This window comes from Notamacropus eugenii, chromosome 3 (genome assembly GCF_028372415.1).
Source record: "Notamacropus eugenii isolate mMacEug1 chromosome 3, mMacEug1.pri_v2, whole genome shotgun sequence".
NCBI lineage: Eukaryota > Metazoa > Chordata > Mammalia > Diprotodontia > Macropodidae > Notamacropus > Notamacropus eugenii.
In genome coordinates, this window is record NC_092874.1 from 213114330 (window position 1) to 213137577 (window position 23248).

Consider the following 23248-nt stretch of genomic DNA (forward strand, 5'->3'; position numbering starts at 1 on the left):
CAACTAAAAATTTAAATTGCTTTAAATATTTCAGTTTGAACATGGGTAGAGAGTATGTCATATAAAAGCTACTGTTATATTAAAGGTAGTTTAGTTCTGCTTATTCATGTTATTGCATATATTTTATATTTATGTAGTATAAAAACATTTTGACATTATTGTGAATTATGTTAACATGAAAAATCAGTTGACAATGAATTCTGAAAATGAGCTTTTCTTGAAAAGATCTATATTGGTTTCAGTGTTCTTCATTATTATTTCACAGAAATAAGCTTACAGTCTGTGAATATAGGGCTTGATCTTTCTGTGGAATTGTAGACTGCTATCAATAACTGCCTGGTAGACATCAGCACTTAGATTCCTTTAGGTATCTCAAACTCAACAAGTCTAAAGCTTAACTAATTATCTTTTCCCCTAAATCCACTTGGCTTCCTATCTTCCATAATTTTGTGTGTGTGACATCCTTCTCATCACCTATGTTTGCCATTACAGTTTTCCCTGACTCTTCACTTTCCCACACCTACCATATACAATTAGTTGCCAGGTCTTATTGAATTCATTCCCAAAGCATCTCCTTGCTAACACTAGAACCATCATTCTCACTTTTCCAAAGGACTATCTCCTTTACTCTCACTTTTCCAAAGGACTATCTCCATCATCAGTCTCCATGATCTGATCATGTTTTTCTCCTTTTTAAGAAGTTTCAGTGAATCCCCTTTGCCTCATAGGTTAAAATATGAACTCCAAATGACACACATCTTTAAAAAAATTAATATGTGCATTAATTCTATAAAATACTGAGTGTCCCCCATTCCTGGAATGTTCTCTTTGTTCACCTTGAAGCTTGAAATCCCTAGCTTCCTTGAAAGTTCAGATGAAGGACCATCTACAAGAGTTATTTTTTGATTCTTCCAGTTTTTTGCCCTCTCCTGATGAGGGTTGTAAGGTGAGGTGAGATCTCCCCCCATCAAAGACCAGAGTACCTGGGGCAAGTCTCTTGGAATGAATTTGTGGACTCAAGCATTCTTGAAATCAAGGTAGTAAAGATTTATTATACTTTTCAACAAGCAGGAGTTCTTAGGGAACCTGTGATTTGAATAAGGTACAGGTAGAGTTTATATAGTATATTCTATATAGTAAGACATGTGCCAAGTGTGATGGCTGGGTGATTTGGGGCAGAATTAGGGAGTGGTTAAGGAGTGGTTAGTTCTTAAAGGAACATACACTTTTAGTATCTGCTGTGCAGATATTTTACCTAAAGTTCATGGAGAAATAACCCAAGGTGGGGAGGGAGCTACATGAAGGTGTAATAGTTGAGGTCACTGTCAGCTAGTGGTCAGGACTGATTAAGTAATACCAGGCTGCTGTCATCAATGTCTTGTTAGACAAGATAAATGTAAGGGAGTATATGTATGTCTAAGTGTAGGATACACATAATTGGTCAGTGAGTAGTAAATGTTGTTATGACCCAGTACACAACTGATTCACCAGTACCTAGCTGGTTCAAACTAATAAATCCTATCGGTGCAGCTGGATACTGTGGAAGAAAGAGAGATAATGGTTTTTGTTAGGGCAGGCTGTTCTTGGGCTGAGGAGAAATGGCCTGGGATTGTGCTTTGAGGCTAGGAAGAAACGTGATTTTTAGAGAGAAATGTGAGTTTAGGATTGGGGTCTAAGCACATGTATCCAAACACCCCATCACTCCCAATTACTTTAAATGTTATACATATTTAAATCTATATACTTTTAAGTAACGTATTTTTCTGTGTAAGTGAGGTAATGAGATATAATAGAGTTGTCTTCAGAACTAAATATTTCTAGATTCCAAGGTCCTGACGCATCTTGGCTGTGCAGCCCTGGGCAAGTCACATAACCTCTCAGTGCCCCAGACACTGCTCAAAGACTGTAGTTTTCAGAGAAGGTGATAAGTGGCACTAGGGAGTTCTTTTACCTGGAAGTTCCCTGTTCAAATGAAATTACAGATTCATTCTTGTCATTCTAGCCCTGGGGTACTATGGCTGGACCTAGAATCAACCTAGCACCTGGTACTCAGTAGGCTTTTTGTGGAAATGAAGATGCTAAAGTGGCTTCCATAGTGATAATGGGAATGTATATTTGATTTCTTTATTACATTAGCAATATTAAACTAATTCCTCCCCTAAAACCATACTTTCATGCCTTGTATTTACATATATATGTATATATGTGTGTGTGTAAATGTGTGTATATACATATAAACACTCTGAATTCTTGAAGACTGCAGCCTATAGCAGGCTTCATCAGGTTGGAAAGTTTTTGATTATAGACTTTTTTCTGTCTTCTCTGGACTAGTCTCTTCAAATGTGAAAGAGCTTATCACCAAAAAGTGACAAAATTTTTAGCTACTCTCCTAATTTCCAGTTTCATATCACCAACTACCTATTGGACATCTATATTCAGTATGTTCAAAATAGAACCAAATTATCTTTTTCCCAAACCTTCCCTTCTTCCAAATTTCCCTATTATTGTTTAAGGCTTTCTAGTCTCCTAATCCCAGTCTTACAACCTTACTGTTGTACTAGATTTCTCACTTCCATTCAGCCCATATATCCATTCTTTCATCAGGTCCTTTCATTTCTACCTTTGTAACATCTCTTACTATACTTCCCCATTTATCCTCTTACATAGTTGCTACTCTGGTACATCATCACCTCATACTTGGATTATTGCAAGTCTGCTGCTTGGTCTCCCTACCTCAGATCTCTTTCTTCTCCAATTCATATTCCACTCAGACATCTAAGAGATCCTCATAAAGTGGACAATCATTCCAATTCCCTACTCAATAAACTCCAGTAGCTCCTTATTACCTCTAAAATCAGATATAAATCCTCTGTCTTTTTAAAGCCCATCACAATCTGTCCCCTTCTTACCTTTCTCATGCTTTACTCCCTTCTAAATATTCTTAATATCCAGCAGCACTTATCTTCTTGCCCTTCCTCAAACAAGATACTCTTATCTCCTCACTCCATGCCTTTTCCACAGACCTGGAATGTTCTTTCTCCTCTTCACCCTCTTCCCCTGCTCACTTCAAGACTCAGCTTTTTTAAAAGACCTTTCCTGTTTTTTCCTTCTTTTTCCCCTCCCCCCACTGCTCATTCATTAGCTCTAAGATTACTTTCCATTTCCATTCTATGTTTTGTATGTATGGAGTTGTTTGCATGCTATTACCTCCATTAAAATGTGAAGTCTTTGGGGAGGGTATTTTTTCCTTCTTTGCTCTAGTCCTTAACATAGTGTCTGACACTGAGTAAATGCTTAGCAAATGCTTTTTGTAGCTAGTGCACCGCATGAAATTTGGAGGAGTTATTTGCTAACACTGGTAAAAAGAGTTATAACACCATTGAAAATTTCCATCTTTCAAAACATTAGTGTCAAAAAAATCATTTTAAAAAAATAAATAAGGAGTATTCTCTGAAATGCAGACTGTACCAAGCACGATCTTCAAATTATTTAGAAGTTGAAATTACATGGCAAAAATAATGCTTGCAAATATTAATTGCAATGACAGTGCTTAATATTTTCTTTGAAATGGCAGGTTTCTTCAACTGAGATTAAAGAAGGCAGTCCCCTATAATCGAATGAAACTTATGGTTGTGGGAAATACTGGCAGTGGAAAAACTACATTGTTGCAACAGTTAATGAAATATAAAAAAACAGATTTGAGTACCCCAAGTACTACAATAGGAATAGATGTAAAAGATTGGGCTATTCAGCTGAGGAACAAAGGGAAGAAAGAACTCATCCTAAATGTCTGGGATTTTGCAGGTATCCATTTCAAAGGAATTTTTTATTTATTTCATCATTTACTAATTAATTTTATAAACTTTTTGATATTATTATCAAGTCGTTAACAATGTTTGACACTAGGAAAAAAACATTTTTGACCCCTTATCATGGCATTGGGATAGAAATTGCTCTGTTTTGACTATGGTTTTAGTGATGGATTGTATGTATGTCCTCTGAGGAGCACTCTAGATAAATTTGGAAAATCTCATTGATATGTTGGTTGCAATCTTTTTGTTTTTAGCAACTTCTTAAGTTCTGTAAATTGCAGTTGTGGAGGTAAGTATATATACCAGTGAAATCACAGATTCATTATATATTGAAGAGAATTCAGAGTACAGAATTTAGAAAACCATTTATTTTTTTCTTAAAACACATGAAATAGAACTGATGGAGAGAAGAAGAATGCTAGGACTGTTGCCTCTTCCTCAGCTCTACCAGTTGTGCCTTAGCCACGAAAATAGAGGTCATAGTGAGGTGGAGAGTAGCTGGCAAAAGGTGGGGGTATGCATTCTCAGAATTCTCAGAATCAAGATCACATGTTAAACTCTGGCACATATTCTGAGAATCCCGAATGCAAAGGCAACTATTTTTAAAATGACAATTGAGTTTCATGGTTAATTTGTCCAGCCATACCTTGCTCTAATACTTCATCTTGGCATGGAAGTGACTTTCTATTTTTGAAGCCTATGTCTGTGAAACCATAAGTTTGGTAGGATCTGTCAGAACTGGAAATGTGCCAAATATGAACTGATGATATACTTCATGGCTCTCACTTTTACTTGTTATCTTAGACAAGTCATTTAACATTTAATGGATCCTTACTTTCTTCTTTTTAAAGGTTTTTTTTTTTTTAAGTTAGCTTTCCTCTTTAAAAATCAAGTTTTTAAAGTTGACACATGGTGTAGTAGAGAGAAAAACTGGGCTTAGAGAAAGAACACTGGATTGGGAGTCTGAGGATGTTTTTGCCATTCATGTGAACTTTGGCAAGTCACTTAACCTGAGGCTTCATTTTCCTTATCTATAAAAGAGGGGGTAGAATTAGGTGGTCTTTAAGTTCTCTTCCAGTCATTTATTCTAAGATGATCCCTTGAAATCTCTAATTAGATTAGCATATTTCATGAACCCTCTGTTATGGTTTATGTCAGAGAAGGGGGAGTATGCACACCACTGAAATCACATTTTGTCAAATAGCAATCATTTTTATACCAGAAATGCATAGTTGCCTATGGTTTACAGGCGTGGAAAACTTGTATGACTTTTTCATTTAGGACGAGAAGAGTTCTACAGCACTCATCCTCACTTTATGACACAACGTGCATTATATCTTGCTGTATATGATCTTAGCAAAGGACATGCCGAAGTAGATGCTATGAAGCCATGGCTTTTCAACATAAAGGTGACTCTAACAATTTAATAATTTCAAATAATTTCTTTTAAAATTCCAAATAATTTGGTCTTGAATTAATTCATTTAAAGCAGTTACTTTCTGTTGTCTCTTCATGAATCAATACATTTTAAAGGTTAACATAATAAAACAACATATATGTCATTTGCCTTGGTAGTGTTCTACATAATTTAGTAACATGATGTCTCTGAACAAGCCACAATCTGTGATCAATAATAAAAAAATGATCTAAAACAGGGTTCAGTGTTAAATTACAGTTAGAAAATAAAGATGTAATATTTTCCATCCAAATTCCTAGACTTCCCCCAAAACCTATCCTCAGATGTCTTCTTTAGAATCCCTAGAATAAAAAATGAATATGAAGTCTAAATATTACCTTTTAAATAAACATTCTATGAGCATAAACTCTCTTAATAATTAACTATGTAGCATAGTTAACATCTCATTTATTCAATAGTGATAGGAAACATGACATAGAGGTGAATTTTCAATAAAATTTAAAATCACTCTTTATAGGTGGCCTTGTTATTTTATATGAGCTATTTTTTATAAAAAATGTTTCTAAATACATGTATTTCTGTGCTTTGTTACAGGTAGCATACTAAAATAGTTTAAAATTTTCTTGATGAGCCAGAATCTTAATGATTAAAATTATGCATTTTACTGTGTTTTAAAACTATTGTACTGTGTCTTAAATAAGGATAAATACATAATTTCACAGGCTTTGTGATAACTGTTTTGATGGTGGTATTTTGAGTACTTCTTGGTTTTCTGCTATGTTCTAGATAATTGAGGTTTCAGGTGAATTTTCTTCAGGTAAGTGAGGCATTATAATAATTTCTTATTTAGACTCAGGAGATCCAAAATTTTGATTTGTAGATCTTGGTGAAAAAGTAAATATACAGATTATTAGTTACCCTGATATTTTCCTTGTTCGTTCAGAGATGCTCATTTTAACACAGAAGCTAAAATATATTCTTAGGAATTTATGAAACCCTTCAGAATAATCTAATGGATAACTAAAATATTATGATGTTTTAAAAAGCCTGATGCCAAATATAATAATTATTATTAGTATTGTCATTTCATTAAATTACTAATTAATTTCTCATCACGGCATACAGGTGACACCTGGTTTCTTAAGCTCTAGGTGGTTTTTACCAAGCTTGAAAGGTTTCAGGTATGGTCCCAGTAACAGATTTGTATGTATATGGTTGAAGAATTGGTCTGTTTGGAGAGGCTGGTCATCAAAAGTTTGATCTCCAGATGATTTTTTCCCATAGATACTAATGAAGATCATTTAGTAAGACAGAGAGTGAAAAGTTATTATATTTATCCTGAATATTATCTATGACCCAGACAAACTGGACTTTCATCTACTCCTGGTCAGTCCCTGTGCATAGGTTTAAAAATTGTCAGTTATTTGAAGAGAAAAAGAAATGACATAGAAATTCTTCACTGAGGTTAACCAAAATTTCCTCAGTTTTTACTAGAAAGATTACAATAGTCTTCTAGAAATTACAATCCAGTTCAACAACAGTAAAGGCATACTTTATTCAAGGCATTCCACTAAATCCTGAGTATGCAAATAGTAGCTAGTATTTATATAGCTCTTACAGATAACCCATGTTCTCATCACAACAGCCTTGGGAGATGAATAATATTATTATCCCCATTTTATAGATGAGGAAACTTAGGCAAACAGATTTATTGACTTGCCCAAAGTCACACAGCTAGTGTTTGAAGCTAGATTTGAAGTCATGTCTTCCTCATTGCAGATCCTCTTCTATTGTCTTCTATATCTACTATCCCAAGTATGGGGTTTAAAGTGTTTAGATTATATTATCAAAAAACTAGCAATTACCTCTGTGACTTTCTCACAGTTAAAAGACTTCATTTGCCCAGTTCAGAACACTGAAAAGTCACTTGGGGCAGAGAAATAGTCTAGTGCATCAGGGATTGCTCAGCATGGAAAGAGACTGAGATGCTTTGAGATTCAGACCCCAAGGAAACCACTGTCAGAAAAGAGAAAGCAAGAAAGTGAGTAGAGGAAAATCAGAGGGCAAAAATTCCTGAAATTACCAAAGCTCTCAGGATGAAAAAGATCTTAAACATAAATCTTCAGGGAAAAAATTAATAACATAAGGAAATACAGCTTTCAGATGAAGTAAACTAGTTCAGGCCATCTATAAATAATTACTGAAAATAAAGGGAAATGATCTAACAGCTGAGACAGAAGAGCCAGGGGAATATGAAGACAACATGGAATCACATTATTTCTAAGTGGTTCAAAAGAGAACTGAGAATTAAGAAAACAGAATTTATGACCTATATAGCAAAAATAATGGACAGAATAAAAACCTGCATCTACAATGATAACCTTCACCAAAGTAATAAAAGAGAGCAATAGTTTGGGAATGCAAATGTATAAAAGTGAAGAAAGGACAGTCTTGAAGAGAGAAAGAAAAAGCAGCATTAAAAGAAAATATGTTCACTATGCAAACAAAACAGTGATCTCAAAGACATGATGCCTAGAGACAATTTAAAGGTCTCCCAGAAGTATATGACAGGGTAAAAAACCTTAACACCATAGTCAAAAAAGAAGGCAAAGAGTGAAAAGAAAGTGATGACCCTGTTGTCTCAGAAAGAGAAGCTCTTACAGGGGAGTAAGTGAGGAGGAAGAAGGAGCAAAGATTGAAAAGTGATGGACTGCATAATTAGAGATATGGTGGGGAAGGATCCCCACTGTGGGACAGTGTTTTTTCTTACACCTGCAACTATTGAAATCGTTTTGGGAACAAGGCATAATGAAAAAGCAAAATTCACAGCACTAGCTCTATAAGGTTATGGCAAAAAGTGCCTAAAGGGGAGAGCCTGGAATGGATAGTTTGAAGCTTTGATTGCAATAGGAATACAAAGAAAAGAGAGAAAAACCAGGTAATTATATGAGTCATGAATCATAAAACCATGGTCTAGAAAGAGAGAGAGGGTAGATAATGAACAGTGAGAGATATCCTTTTTGGAAAAGTGACACAAAAAAATGAATTTTAAAAACAACTGGAACGGTTCTAGTTCTTTTATGGGAGAATCTACATGGGTGGGAAGAATTAACCAGATATAAATATATAACCAGATAAATATATAAATAATCAGGAGCAAAAGAGAGGAGTGCTCAAGGGAAAAGCACCAGCAAAATCAAGTTTTTCTATGTAATAATAACAAAACAAAAAATAAATAATGAAAAAGGAAATCCCACTCTAGCTAACTACAAACTGCACAAAATATTTAGGGAACGACCTACCAAAGCACACAAAAGACTGTCAGTTCAAATTACAAAGTTCTCTTCAAGGAAATAAAGAACAACTGGAGGAATATTCAGTGCCATGTCAATATAATAAAAATAACAATGCTGCCAAAGTTAATTTATACCTTTAATGCTATGCCAATCAAATTACCAAGAGTATATTTTATAGAACTTGATAAAATAATAACAATTCATTTGGAAAAACAAAAGATCTACAATATACAAAAGCACTACAAGATCGTCCTATAACATTACAAGAGAAATAGATCATATGCCTCTTGCATCTGTAGATCAAGACAGAAGTAATTATGAGAGATAATAGAGATAACTTAGATTACCTGAAATCAAAAGTTTCTACATAGACAAAATTAATGAATGGGAAAAATTACATATGTACATACGTGTATGTACGTATGTATGTATGTATAATTAATAGCTATTCTCCAGCAGATAAATAATAAAAAGTATGAACAGTTCTTAAAAGAATAATTGCAAAGTATTCACAACCACATGAAGAGAGCTCCAAAGAATTGGAAACAAAGTACCTGCCCATCATTTGGGACTTGCCTAAACAAATTGTGGCACATGAATAAAATGAAATATTATTGTGCTATATAAGAAACCAGGTGTGTGATTAGAGAAGCACGGAAAGATCGATATAAACTGGTGCAGAGTGAAGTAAGCAGAGACACAAAAACAATATAAACAATACCTTTAAAGATTTAAATGGAAACACCAAAAAATCAAAAATAAATGTAACAAAAACTATATAGATCAAACAGGACTCAAATAAAGAGTCAGGAAAGAATACAACAAAACTTCCCTTCATGAAGGCGGGAGGTCTACAGGTATTACACATTGCACATGGTTTTGAACTTTTTCTGGGTAATAATAAAGTATGCTGATTTTTTTCTCTCTAAAAATATTTGTTATATGAGATAACTCTGTGGGAGCTAGAAAGAGGTGATAGTTCAGGTAAGTATGATGATATCAATCAAAACATATAAAAATAAGTAGTATTACCTTTTGGGAACTACAGTTCCTAGAAACTTATATATCTTAGCCCAGAAGATTTTCTCTTTCTCTGATGACAAAGAAATTGCCTTCTCTAAATTTCCATGCACAGAGGTAAAAATTGAAGAGTCTTTTTCTTAAAAGTTTACTTTGGGGAGAGGTAGCAGGGTGTGGGGGAGCGATAATACAACATCTACACATTTAAGTAAATAACAAAATATATTTAAAATACAAATCCCTTTCCATAAAGTACACTAAGGAAAGCTGGGCTATATTGCATAGGAAGTTACATTACAGAAAGCTGTGCTATATTTTATAGGAAGTTACTAGAGGGTCAGGAGAGGAATTTAGACTAGGCAGACTCCTAAGAAAATGCATGAGGCAGGAGATGAAATGTCATGTACAAGGAACAGAAAGTTGGCATATTTGACTAAAGGGTAGAGTGTGGAGTATAATGGAGTGGCCTCCTGCATAGATGTGGTTTAAATGGTTTGAACTATGCATGCTTGGTTTTTAATACAAAAATTACGGTTTAAATAGTATATGTTAAATGGGAAATGTGAAGATTCTGTTCTTTCCTTAGTGAGTCTTCGGCTCTTAAATATGTAAGCATCTTGCTGCACTGAGAATAATAATTCTAGTAAATAATAATAATAATAATTCTAAGGTTCTCTTCATACCTGTAGGGATTCATTTGGCATAGGCTCATAGAGCTGTTGAAGGGAACAGCCTTATTTGACCTTCCTAGCTATCCTGGCTGGCAACAAGGCCACTACTTTGATCTAATTTTGTTCTTTCTTTCCCTGTGATGTAGAAGGAAGAACATATGTGAGGGTGTGATAATCTGATGACATAACCACACTTACAGTTTTTTTCTTGGCGAAGATTATTACAGTGGTTTGCCATTTCCTTCTCCAGTGATTTCAAGCCAAGGGAGGTTAAGTGATTTGCCTGGGGTTGCACAGCTAGTAGGTGTCTGAGGCTGGATTTTAATTGAGGTCTTCCTGACTCCAGGTTCAGTGTTTTATCCTCTGAGCTTCCTAGCTGCCTCCTTTTATGCAGCATTTACTGTGTGCCAGGCTTTACAATTATTATCTCATTTAATCCTCACAACACACCTGGGAAATAGGTGCTATTATTGTCCCCATTTTATAGATGAGGAAACTGCAAACAGAGAGATGAAGTGACATGCCCAGTGTCACACAGCTAGCAAATTTCTGAGGCCGCATTTGAACTTGGATCTTTCTGATTCCAGTATCAGAATTCTATCCAATACAGCACCCCATTGCTCCCCTTTCCATCTACATTGTTTAAAGATACTGACTGTCCTTTCTGGGCAGCTCCATAGTGCAGTTTTTGCCTTATTCCTTGACTTTGAACCTAATCTTCATGTAATACATGACTTTATTGTAAAGTGATAAAATATATGACTCCACTATAATATGAAATAAGACTGAAGAAGTAGGTAGAAAACATATTATGGAAGGTTTTAAAATCCAGGCTGAAGATTAGTATTTTTTTCCTAGTGGCAATAAGGTAGGAGATTTCTGAATGGACAGTGTCATGCATGGTCAGATCTCTGTTTAAGATGTGTAATTTTGGCACCTGCAGATAAAATGAAGAAGATCGAACCTGAAAGCAGAGAAACAAGTTAGAAGGCTATTGTTATAATGTGGGTTTGATACTAAGGCTTTAACAGTTTATATAATATGATGGGGCAGCTAGATGACTCAGTGGATAGAGCCTGAGTCTGGAGTCAGGAAGACCTGAGTTCAAATCCATCTTTAGACACAATACCTTTGTGACGTTGGGCAAGTCACTTAACCTCCTAAACCAGTCTTAATCCATTGGAGAAGGAAATGGCAAACCACTTTGCTAAGAAAATCCCATAGTATGGTCCACAGGGTCATAAAGAGTTAGACATGACTGAAAAACAACAATGATATGATAAGGTTCTATAATATCATGCATAATTAGTGTAAGCTTTTTAAAAGTGTATTATATATGTGAGCAGGGACGCAGGGTTGGATGTGAGAGAGATTATGGAAGTAAAATGAACAAGACTTGGCACCCAGTTGGGCATGGGGGATGAGAGAGTGGGAGATTTTACTCACTGACCATCTAAGAAAGCAAAATGCAGATTTGGAAAACTGAATTAACTGTATTTATGAGGTCTTCAAATAGAAGTTGGATGTGTAAAAGGGCACCTTATCAGTGTTTTAGCTTAAGAACCACCTTCTTGGTGAGATGTGCATGAACTCTGTTGTTCAGTTATTTCAGTTGTGTCCAACTCTTTGTGACTCCAGTTGAGATGTTCTTGCAAAGACATTGGTCTGCCACTTCCTTCTCCAGTGCATTTTACAGAAAAGGAACTGCAGCAAATAGAATTAAGTGACTTGCTCAGGATCAAACAGCTAGTAAGTGTCTGAGGCCAGATTTGAACTTGGGAAGATAAGCCTTCCTGACTTCAGGCCCAGTACTTTTTCCACTGTGTCACCTAACTGCACCTACATGGGCTCCATATAAGGCTATTCTTCCCAGAAACAGTTAATATGCTTGTACTGGGAAAATTCATCAGGTTCCCCTGGCAATTTTGGACATTTCTTTGAACTGCTAGTGCTTCAGTAGATCTTAATTGAAATTTTCTCTGGTGAATTGGTGGATTAGAAGCAGATTTGATGCCACTCTTTATTAAATCGCTTACTATGGTACTAGGGGGAGATAATATGATCCCAGTTGAGGATAATATTTAAAGCTCTCATTCCAGCTGAAACATGCTTATTAGTAATTACTCAATAAAGTTCCTATCTTTTCCTTAAGCAAACAGAATTGTTGTTCTAAGCAAATTCTCAGTTAAATGCCTAGAAAAGCTGCTTCTACTTGCTTGCCTCCATTTTCTCCTCTCTCTTACTCTTCAGCATTTTGCAGTCTGGTTTCCAACTTCATTATTCCTTATGGCCCAACCTTGCCCCAACCTGTCTTCGCAACCCTTACTGGACATTGCTCTTCTTCTTGCACACTTTGATCCAGCCAAACTCTCCTCATCACTCATAACATTTCATTTCTTGTCTCTGTGATTTTTGCATTGGGTTTCCCCTATGGCTGGAACATACATCTCATTTTTACCTCATAGAATTCCTCTCTTCCTTACAAGTGCCACTTTCTACATGAAATCATTTCTGGTTCCCTCAACTGCTAGTATCCTTCCTCTCAGACTACCTTACATTTAACCCACTTTTTTTATTTTTATTTGTTTCCCTTGTATTTGTTCTGTGTTTACTTATCTTCTCCATTAGAATCTGTGCTTTAGAGAATAAAAATTGTTTCACTTCTTATATTTGTTTGCCCTGAACCTAGAATAACATTGTCACATAGTAAATGTTTGTTAATTAACAGTGCATTTGTATAATGTTTGATTACTAAAGTTGCAGATTTTTAAAAAATCTTCTGATAAAATCATGGCTCCTTGATGTATTTAAGCACAGTTTTCACTGGTAGCAATGCTATTAGGAGTACCTCAATAGAGTTAAAAGAAAATCCCAGTTCTAGATTAAACTTGCATGTTTCATGGCTTTCCCCTACAGGCTCGGGCTTCTTCCTCACCAGTGATTCTAGTTGGTACCCATCTGGATGTTTCTGATGAGAAACAGCGAAAGGCCTCCATAGGCAAAATAACTAAGGAGCTCTTAAATAAAAGGGGGTTCCCTGAAATAAGAGATTACCATTTTGTGAACGCTACAGAAGAATGTGAGGCATTGGTAAAACTTCGGAAAAGTATCGTAAAGGAGAGTCTGAACTTCAAGGTATTGTTGAATGTTTGTGTTTCCGAGCTGGTGTCTACTTGTTCCCCTGCCTGTGCTGAGGCACTCAAGAGGGTCCTGGTGCTAGTGCTTGCCTGCTCCAGCACTCTGGGGCTCAGGATCTTCTGAACTTCCTTCTGTAGGTTTATAATAATATTATAATGGCCCTCTTTTTCTTTAAATTCCTATTGCAAACCCCTCTCACTTTGACCATTTCCCTGCATTCAGTTAACTGAAAGAAAGGGGAAAAAAGTTATAACAAATTAAGCATGGAAAAAAAACATTAATTTCCAGCAAACATAATAAAGTGACAGTACTGCCTAAATCAGTTTTCTTATTCAGAACCACACCAATTGAACTTTAAAGGAACTAGAAAAAATAATGAAATTCATATGGAAGATAAAAAGAATCTCAGGAGAAGTAATGAATGAGAATGAAGGGGTCCTTGCAGTGTCACATGTCAAACTACTATAATACTACAAAGAAGCAATTATTAAAAGAGTTTGGTATTGCTTAAAAATGGAGAAATATGTCAAAGGAACATATAAAACATAAAACATACAGAAGTAAATGTACATGGATAGTACTTTAGTAACTCAAAGATGACCTAACTACTAAGGACTTGACGTTTGATAAAAACTGCTTGAAAAATTGAACAGAGGTGTAGGAGAAACTAGATTTAGACTAATAACATACTTAATATGCCTTATAAACTAAAAATGGATGTTTGATTTAAGTTAGTATAAAATATCAAGTATAGTCAAATATAGCAAATAAGTATAGTCAAATAAGAAAAACATATCAGATCTTTATATAGGAGAAATATAACCAAACAAGAAATAGGATCCAGAAAATGAAATAATTTTGACTGCAGAAACTTTAAGGGTTTTTGCATAAGCAAATTAGTATGACTAAAATTAGAAGAAATGGTAGAAAAATCTTTTCAGCATATTTCGTTTCTAAGATGCATAAAGAATTGATTGAAATTACTAAAAAAAAAAAGTCATTTCTCAATATAAAGATATGAGCACACAATTCTCAGGGGAAGAATTCTTGCCTGTAAATGACCATATAAAAAATGTTCCACATTGCTAATAATTAAAGAAATGCAAATTAAAGCAATTCTGAGATTCTATCTCATACCCATTAGAATGACAAACAAGCCGAAAGAAGGAAAATGATAAATATTGATTGTGATTTGGGAAAACTGGAATATAGATGGACCTATAAATAGGTACAACCATTTTGCAAGCAGTTTGTAATTATACATGAAAATTAACAATATAGTCCATGTCCTTTGACCCAGCTATACCACTATTAGGCCTGTCCCTCTTTGGAATCAGAGAAAGAAAAAAATCCTATAAGCACAACAATATTTATAACTGCTCGTTTTGTGTTGGCAACAGGATACTAAGGAAAACCCCTTCAGTTGAGAAAATGTTAAGTAAGTTACCATACATGAATGTGATAACGGTACTGTTGTATAGTAAGAAATGAGAAAATAGATGATTTCAAAACTACACCTAAAGGCCTACGTGAACTGATGCTGAATCAAAAGAACAATTTAGACAATAACAACAACAGTGTAAAATAAAAACAACAAAGTTGTCTGAAAACTGACATTACTTTGCTCCATTTATTATTAATCATTCATATGATAGAACTTGCTATCTGTTATAAAAAGGTGATTGGCTTAGGGTGAAGAATGAGACATATGTGTGTGTGTGTGTGTGTGTGTATATATATATATATATATATATATATATATATATATATATATATAGCCATAGAGAAAATTTGTTTTGTGTGGCTGTGCACATTTGTTGTAAGATACTTTTCTCTTTCCTTAATAGATGAGAGATGAGAAGAAGAAAAAATAGATTTTCCGTTAATTTTTTTTAATAGAGAAGGGGCATACGACATATTATTTTAGTTAAAATAATAAAGAACAAGAAAAGATTTAAAAATCATTGCTATGTGCACAACAGAAAGTGAGATGATTCAAAATATACAGCAATAAATTTCTGTTTCAAGGAAGCCTATATAATCTCTTTGCTTCCCTGGAAGTTTTCTTTTGTTCTCTGTTGTGCACTGTTTTACTTTGTTTTTTTTCTTCTCCATCCCTTCCCTTCCCCCCAATCCTCCCAAAGGCTACAACTAAGTGTGGAAATGTAGACACACATATATATGCATATATATATATATACATACACATACATACATGCATTCATATGTAGATACATACAGATGTACATATACACACACATACATACATTTATTTACACATTCATATACTGAGATATCTATAATCATAGCCATATATAGACATATTAATATGCATCTATATAAAACTGTACCATACTTATTTACCCTCTGTTTCTCTGAGGGTGGGTAACCTTCATAAGACTTCATAAGTGCAAGTCTTTCCATACTTTTCCAAGTCCACTAACTTGTCATTTCTTACACCACAGCAGTATTCCCACCATATACTATCTAGTTCTGTCAAATAGTCCAAAACAACATTGATAAAAATGGCTGATACAGTGTGTAGTTCTGTTTTTCTCTTTTGATTAAATCTATTTTAGCCGAAATTCTGTCCAAGATCAGATTCAGGTTTTTATTCTTAAATGAAATCCTGAAAGTCTGACATTTCGTTCAATGTCCATTTTTTCCGTTCAGGATTATGCTTAGCTTTGGGGCATATGATATTTTTGGCCAGAACCCCAGCTCATTTGCTTTTTGATGTATAATGTTCCATTACCTGCAGTCTTTTAGTGTTGCTGCTTTTAGCTCTTTTGTGTTTCTAATTGTGGCACCACCATATTTAAGTTGTTTTTTTCTTGTAGCTCATAATATTTTATCCTTGAGCTAGGGGTTTCAGAATTTGACTTGTAATATTTCTGTGGGTTTTCCTTGTAGGATCTCTTTCAGCTGGTAATGGGTGATTTTTTTTCTGTTTCTACTTATTCCCTTTGTTCTAATGCAGTGAGAGGACAGTTTTCTTTAATTATTTCTTGTCTTATTGTATCATCATTCTTTTTTTGGTCATAGATTTTGGGTAGTCTGATTATTCTTATGTTTTCTCTTCTTAATCAGTTCTCCAGATCAGTTGTTTTTCTTCTGAGATACTTCATATTCTCTTTTATTTTTTCATTCTTTATATTTTGTTTTATTATTTCTTGATCTCTTACAACTTCACTAGCCTCCCCTTGCCCAATTCTGATTTTCAAGGAGTCATTTTCTTACTTAAGATTCTGGATCTCTCTTTCCAATTGGTTGACTTTTTTTCATAATCTTGTTTTTCTTTTATTGTTCTTATTGTTTTTTAGTTTTCCCTCAGTGTTTCTCTTTTGATTTTTTAAATCTTTTTTAAGTTCTGCTATGAATTATTTTTGAGCAGGAGACCATTTGATGCCAGTCTTTGGGGTAGAAGAGGATTTCTTTGCTTTAGTATTCTCTTCTGAAGATGAACCCTGGTCTTCTCTATCCCAATAATATCTCTCTAAGATTGGATTTTTTCTCCTTTGCCTCTTTTTTTTTTTAATTTGTAGCAGATTAGTTTTTGTAACCACCTCTAGTCTTAAGATATGGGAGATGGTGCCTCTGGACTCAGATCTTCCTTCAGTTCTCCCCTCTTACCCGGAACTGAAACCAAAACTTCTAGCCTCCTGTAAATGCCCATAGCCAACTGTGTCCCTACCCCACTGCTTCTGCATTCATGGGACATGTGCTGGATCCCACTTGCTCAGAGTGTTTCCTCAGCACAGCAGGGTCTAGTGTTCTCTTCCCCTGCTCAGACATCCAACTCCCCTCACTGTCCTGGGGTAAAAATTCCTGTGGTCAGGGTCAAGGCAACCTCCTAATCCAGCTAACCCCAGGGTTTACTGTTTGTTGGTTAATAGGACCTAGGGTGGAGGTGTTTACTCTTCACGGGGACTAAATCTAGTCCTGGGATTTTTCTCCATATCTTCTCTGATTATCCCAGGAGGACCTCTGTTCTACCCCTACTCATTTATTTTTACTGCTCTATGTTCACCCTGAGGCACTATTTTATCTAGTTTGTGAGGGAAATCTGAAGAGTTTAGAATTTTCTATTCTCCTCTGCCTTCTTCCAAGAATCCTCTCTCTGGATTTCTTGTGATTATTTCTTAATTTTTGAAAAGTTAATTTGAAACATGTGCATATTGACTGCAAAAAACTCTATGTAGGTTGAAAAAGAAAAAAAATCCATTACTGATGATTAGAGATTCATCCTGTTTTCACTATACTAATGTTTAAGTAAGTAAAAACATTTGCAATTTATCACCATTTTATTGACAATCCTTTCTATCTTTTTTGAGGTCTAGAACCCTAGAGAATCAACAAAAAAAAAAATAAACAACCTGGTAAGAATACAAAGAAATAAAGCAATTTTGAAGGTCTTTGAAATTTCTTCTTCCTGGAATTTTTGGTACTTTCAGATTTTTCTCCCCCTCATTTCCCTTATCACTGACTGCTGACACTCTGATTGTGGCTTCTTTGGGGGTGTAGATCTCAAATCATTTCAACCTCCTTCTTCAATGAATCATTCATGGTTCAACAGCTTAGGTCCCTATCCCAGTTGTCTTTTAAATTGTCAGAACTGACCTAGCTGGATGCTGTGCTCTTTCCTCAGATTTGGTAGAGTGCTATACTGCTCACAGACACACAATGTCCTGTCCTCAGTTCCACTGTTCTTTACTTCTGTGGTCCAACATTAACAGATCAGAATCTGTTTTCTCAGGAAGTTCAGAGCTTTGCAATGTTCGTTCTGCCAAGTTACCATCCTAGCACACTTTCGCTCCTGGAGGACTATAACAAAGACGGCTGTTGAAGCCTGAGGAAAATTCCACACTCTGGAGCAGGGGTCTCTATGGTACTAGAAAGAGGGAGGAGAAAGCAGAATGCAGTGGTGGGTTTTGATGTAAGTCTGTGTCTTGTCTCTTGGTCTGCTAGTACAACCTTGCTATTGGTAGTGTGTAAGGTAAGAGAGAGAAGCTAAGTGAGCTCAGAGTCAGTGAGCATCCGTTCCTGCGTTTGAGCTTTTTTTTCCTACCTTCTTTTGGATTCCTGGTGTCCTGGACCATGGAAACATGTGAAGTTGCTTTATATTTGTCACATAATTTCTGTTTTCGATTGATTTGAGAGGTTGTGGTGATCAGTGAAAGTATCTAGACCACCATCACATGACCAACATTGTACTTTTCTTAAAAAATGAATCTGATGACTGTTTTCTTTCTATTTGTATAACTAGAACTTAGCAGAGGGCTTGGCATGTAATAAGTGCATAAATATAAATGAAAAGTTCTTATTCATTCATGCACTCAGTTTAACCTAGTTTCTGGTATTTGCACAGATCAGAGACCAGCCTGTTGTAGGACAACTAATTCCAGACTGCTACTTGGAACTCGAGAAGAAAATTATATTGGAGAGAAAGAATGTTCCCACTGAATTTCCAGTAATCAGTCAGAAGCGACTGGTACAGCTAGTAAAAGAAAGTCAATTACAGTTGGATGAAAATGAACTTCCTCATGCAGTTCACTTCCTAAATGAATCAGGTATTTTTTTTAAAAATTCCAGTTTTTACTTTCTCAGAGTTTAAAAAGAAAAGTTTAATCAAAACATTGAATAATGAATCTTAAATTCCAAATTTAAAACAAACCATCTTTGAAAAGATTTTCAAGATTATCTTAAAATAGCTTATATGTGTGATCTGCTGTAAAATCATAGCAGCAAATTTGAGGAAATGAGAAATGAAGGATTTTTTTTCTGTTAAAATCATTCAATTTTAGGCAATCACTTTACTTTTTCAGTGAGGAAACTGATGCTCCCAGATATCAAAATAACTTGCTGTAGAACGTATTTACTATAATAACAGCATTTACTGTAATAATAACATACAGTGTCATGATCCAGAATAGAAAAATTCTTAATCCAACTTAAATGTACTAGGAATTATATTTAAATAAAACCATAAGATTAGGAATTGGATCTGTCAAGTTAAATGCTGTCTCTGTTTCCTTGATTTCTTTGACAAAATATTATAAAGTTTTGAAACAATGCCTTATTCCTCTATGCCTCCAAATTATTTGAATGTTGAATTTTAATTTATGACACAGGATAACATCCATCTGATAAGGAGATGAAAAGAAAAAAACTCAATTTCTCTTTATCTTTAGACCTAAAATCTATGTCAAATAAACATTTATATAATATTATACGGTTTGCAAAGCATTTCATAGTCCTTTTTGCTCCTTATGACAGTACAGAGCACACTTTAATGGATATAGAACTAGCCTCAACATTAGTACAACCATGGCTTGTATCCTCCCTCTGACACATAAAGTGTTTCTGAGACCCTGCACAAGTCACTTATCCTATTAGTGACATTGGTAGTTCTTCAAAACTATGAGTTGCAGAAGAGTTGCAGGTATGCATTGGTAAAAAGTGAGTTTCTTCAATGTGGAATTCCTTAAATTGATGCATGGATGCAAACTAAAAATACAAAAAAAACCAATTAGAAGTCAGAATTTTCTGATGTTTAGCATTGTATTACAGGTGTCCTGCTACACTTTCAAGACCCAGCACTGCAATTAAGCGACTTGTATTTTGTGGAACCTAAATGGCTATGCAAAATGATGGCACAGGTTAGTTGTACTATAATTGTGGAGTGAAGGGGTAATTATTGTCAAATCATGGGCAGAAAATGAAAATTTAAAGTCTGTAAAAAATAGTCTATTACTAAAGTAGAGAGCATAATTAATTCATCGGCAAGCATTTATTAAGTCCTGCTGCCATGTGTCTGTTTCTTGTTGTTGTTGTTGTGTGTCCTTGATTCTCAAAGACAGTCATGACATCTAGGAAGTTTGGCAAGAGGCTTTATCTTCCTGACATGCAAGTAAACTGGATTTAAGTGAGGGAAAGCTGTTCAAAGTCACCAGCCTCACTTTTTCCTCCCAAGCCATGTCATTCCATTGGCCAGACACACATCAGACAACTGAAAATGGCCCCAGATGCAGTGGAAGACCTTAGTCTTTTAAATTTAAGGCCTTTTTGCAGGTCTCAGTCTGACTGAGGCTAAGCCCATTCAGTGACTAAGGCTAAATAGAAAAATGAGGCAAAAGATGTCCTCTTTACCGTAGTCCAAAAAAAAAAAAAATCAAAGGAGAAAACCCTCAGGATTTCTGCCCAAAAGAGAAACAATTTCTATTTATATTAATCCTATGTCAATCGGGGACCAAACAAAAACAAAGGCCAAATCCAGTTTGGCCTGGGACCTATTGTTGCACAATCAATGAGAGCTAGAGTGATTCAAGTTAAAGGCCTGGTCTTTAAAAAGGAAATCTAGCCTGTAAACACCAGGATATCTTGAGATATTTCCACTCATCATTGGCACATGGAATGTGCACACACTTATGGACACCACAATATCCATTAGACCTGAAAGACAAAGGGAAAAAAAAAGAAAGAACAGAAAGAGCCAGTCCCAGTTGGGTCCCCACTGGGACAGTTCCTACTACTCACAGGGTTGTTTGTTGTTTGTTTTCTGAAAAGATCATGACATCTGGGAAGTGGTCTGACACTATGCTAGGTACTGGGAAAAAATGAAACAAATCTTAGCCACAAGGAACTTATAGTCAATTAGGATAAATAACATGGGGAAGGCACTAATTGCAGTAGGGATCAGGAAAGGTTTCTTGTAGGGGTGAGGAATTGAGATGAGATTTGAATAAAAATGGAATGATAAGAAGCATAAATAAGCAATGTCAGTTTTCCAGGCCACAAAGGCACCGAAACATGGAATGCTGTATATTGGAAACAGCAGGAATGAAAGCTTGATTGGAATATTGAGTTGGTAAAGGGGAATAATGTGCAATAAGTCTGAAGTGTTAAACTGGAGGGTAAAGGATAAAGACCTTCAAATACCCATCAGAGGAATTTGTATTTGATTTTAGGAGTAAGAGGGATTTACTGGTGTTTACTGAGCATAGTGATTTGTGAATTAAGAATATCACTATGGCAGCTATATGGGTACTGGATTAGTGTGTTACTGGTTGAGTGGAGAGAATTGAGGTAGGGAGATAACTTTAAGAATAATTGAAAGATAGAGTTACACCAAGGTGAACACATCATTAGAATGTTATCTCATAATATATGATTATATCAGAATCATATTATTTAAAGTTGGAAGGAATTTTTGAAATCACATCTTCAACTCCCTTTCATTTTATATATTAGGAAATAGAGACCCAGAAGAGGTTATACGGTTCTCAGGGTCACAAAGATAGTAAGTGTCTGTGCTGTTATCCATACATCTAATTCATTTCTAGTGATTTTGTACATTTCTTCAGAAGTCAAAAAGATTTGTAGCATTTTAAAAGACCCTATTTTGTTGCTGCCTTTGCATCTGGCCCTTTTGGCCAGTACTTGAGATGATCAATTGGAAGAAAGCAGTTTGATTGTCAATATATGACAAAAAATAGTCTGGTGAGCACAGGAAACAAGATAGTCTGTAGTATAGGCTCCTTTGAGGGCATGCACTTGCACAAAGCTTTTGAGGCTAGCAATAATGTGGTCTTCCTGGTGTTTGTGCTGCAGAGCAATTTAATTGATCATTATTTGGAATGGAGATTTTGATTTCTTCTCTGAAAAGTGAATCTTTCACACTGCTTGGAATATAGTAATATAATATGTCACATATATTATTAATGTATGTTATGTTATATAATACATAATATTAATATAATAACAACAGCCACATGGAATTTCCCTTTTGAAAATTGTCTTCCCATGTTTCTCCAGGGAGAAATTGTTTTTCTTTCTTTGGACCATGAAAAATTATTGTTTCTTATCAGTTCTGATATCCTCTGTGTTATATCTGCTGTGGTGTAGGGCATTTTCAGGGAGGACTAGTAGCTTGGTTTGACATAAAAGACATGAAGGTGAGCCACTACATCTCGAGCCATCATCAGTTGTCTTAACTGTCCTGCTACTGTATTGTGTTGACTCTGGAAAAGAAAGTGAAGCTGATGACTTTGTGCAACTCTATTATACTTAAATCCAATTTACAGATGAATCAAAAGACATCATCCATACCATCTGACCATTTGATCTATCTCAAAGACCTGTGGTAACAAGCCAGTGATGAAGCAGTAGGTATGGATACACCAGGGACTGTAGTCTCAATCCTGCACACAGGCAACCCAGGCCATAGTGTTGCTTCCTCACAGGAGACAACAATAGAATTCAGCAGCCCCTGGGTGTCTGAGTAGCCTTTTAAGGGCATATTTCTTACCTCCTGGTGTGAGGAAAGGGCTAGAACAGGTGCCCTAAAAATTGCCTGCTTATCTAACCCTGGCCTGTTTACCATGACAGACAGAGAATTCTGAGGTGAAAACAAAACAAAAATGTACAAAAACTTCTGCACAGATGATTCCATTCATCATTGGCACATGAAATGTGCACGCACTTGTGGACAACACAAAATCTATTAGACCTGAAAGATAAACATCTCTTTTTGCAAGAAAACTCAGTAGGTATCGCATCCTAATAGCAGCCCTGACTGAAACAAAGGCTGGCCAGTAAAGAACAGCTTACCAAGTAGACACACATTTTTCTGGAGTGACTCCAGTGAAGGGGAATTCCTTGAAGCTGGTGTAAGTTTTGTGATCAAAAATAGCCTAGTTAACAAGGTTATAATGCCTACCAAGTGGAGTGAATGACAGGCTCATGACAAAGCAATTACTGCTTGTAGGAAAGTGACATACAACCATCATCCGTGCTTATGCTCCCACCATGACAAATCTTGATAGGGTCAAAGAAAATAAAAGACCTGGAGACCCTCATAATCAATATGCTAAAAAAGAACAAGCTTATAAATTG

The 23248-nt window shown here is 35.4% G+C and overlaps 1 protein-coding gene across 2 annotated transcripts in view; it reads left to right on the forward strand.

Moving 5' to 3' along the window:
- LRRK2 (leucine rich repeat kinase 2) overlaps nucleotides 1-23248 on the forward strand; it is a 253844-nt gene that overhangs the window by 143610 nt on the left and 86986 nt on the right. For both annotated transcript variants that reach the window (XM_072654313.1, XM_072654315.1), the window contains 5 exons: nucleotides 3575-3804; nucleotides 5094-5221; nucleotides 13133-13351; nucleotides 18723-18924; nucleotides 19925-20013. In XM_072654313.1, coding sequence (XP_072510414.1) covers nucleotides 3575-3804; nucleotides 5094-5221; nucleotides 13133-13351; nucleotides 18723-18924; nucleotides 19925-20013 — 868 coding nt within the window. The remainder of the gene's footprint in view (nucleotides 1-3574; nucleotides 3805-5093; nucleotides 5222-13132; nucleotides 13352-18722; nucleotides 18925-19924; nucleotides 20014-23248) is intronic.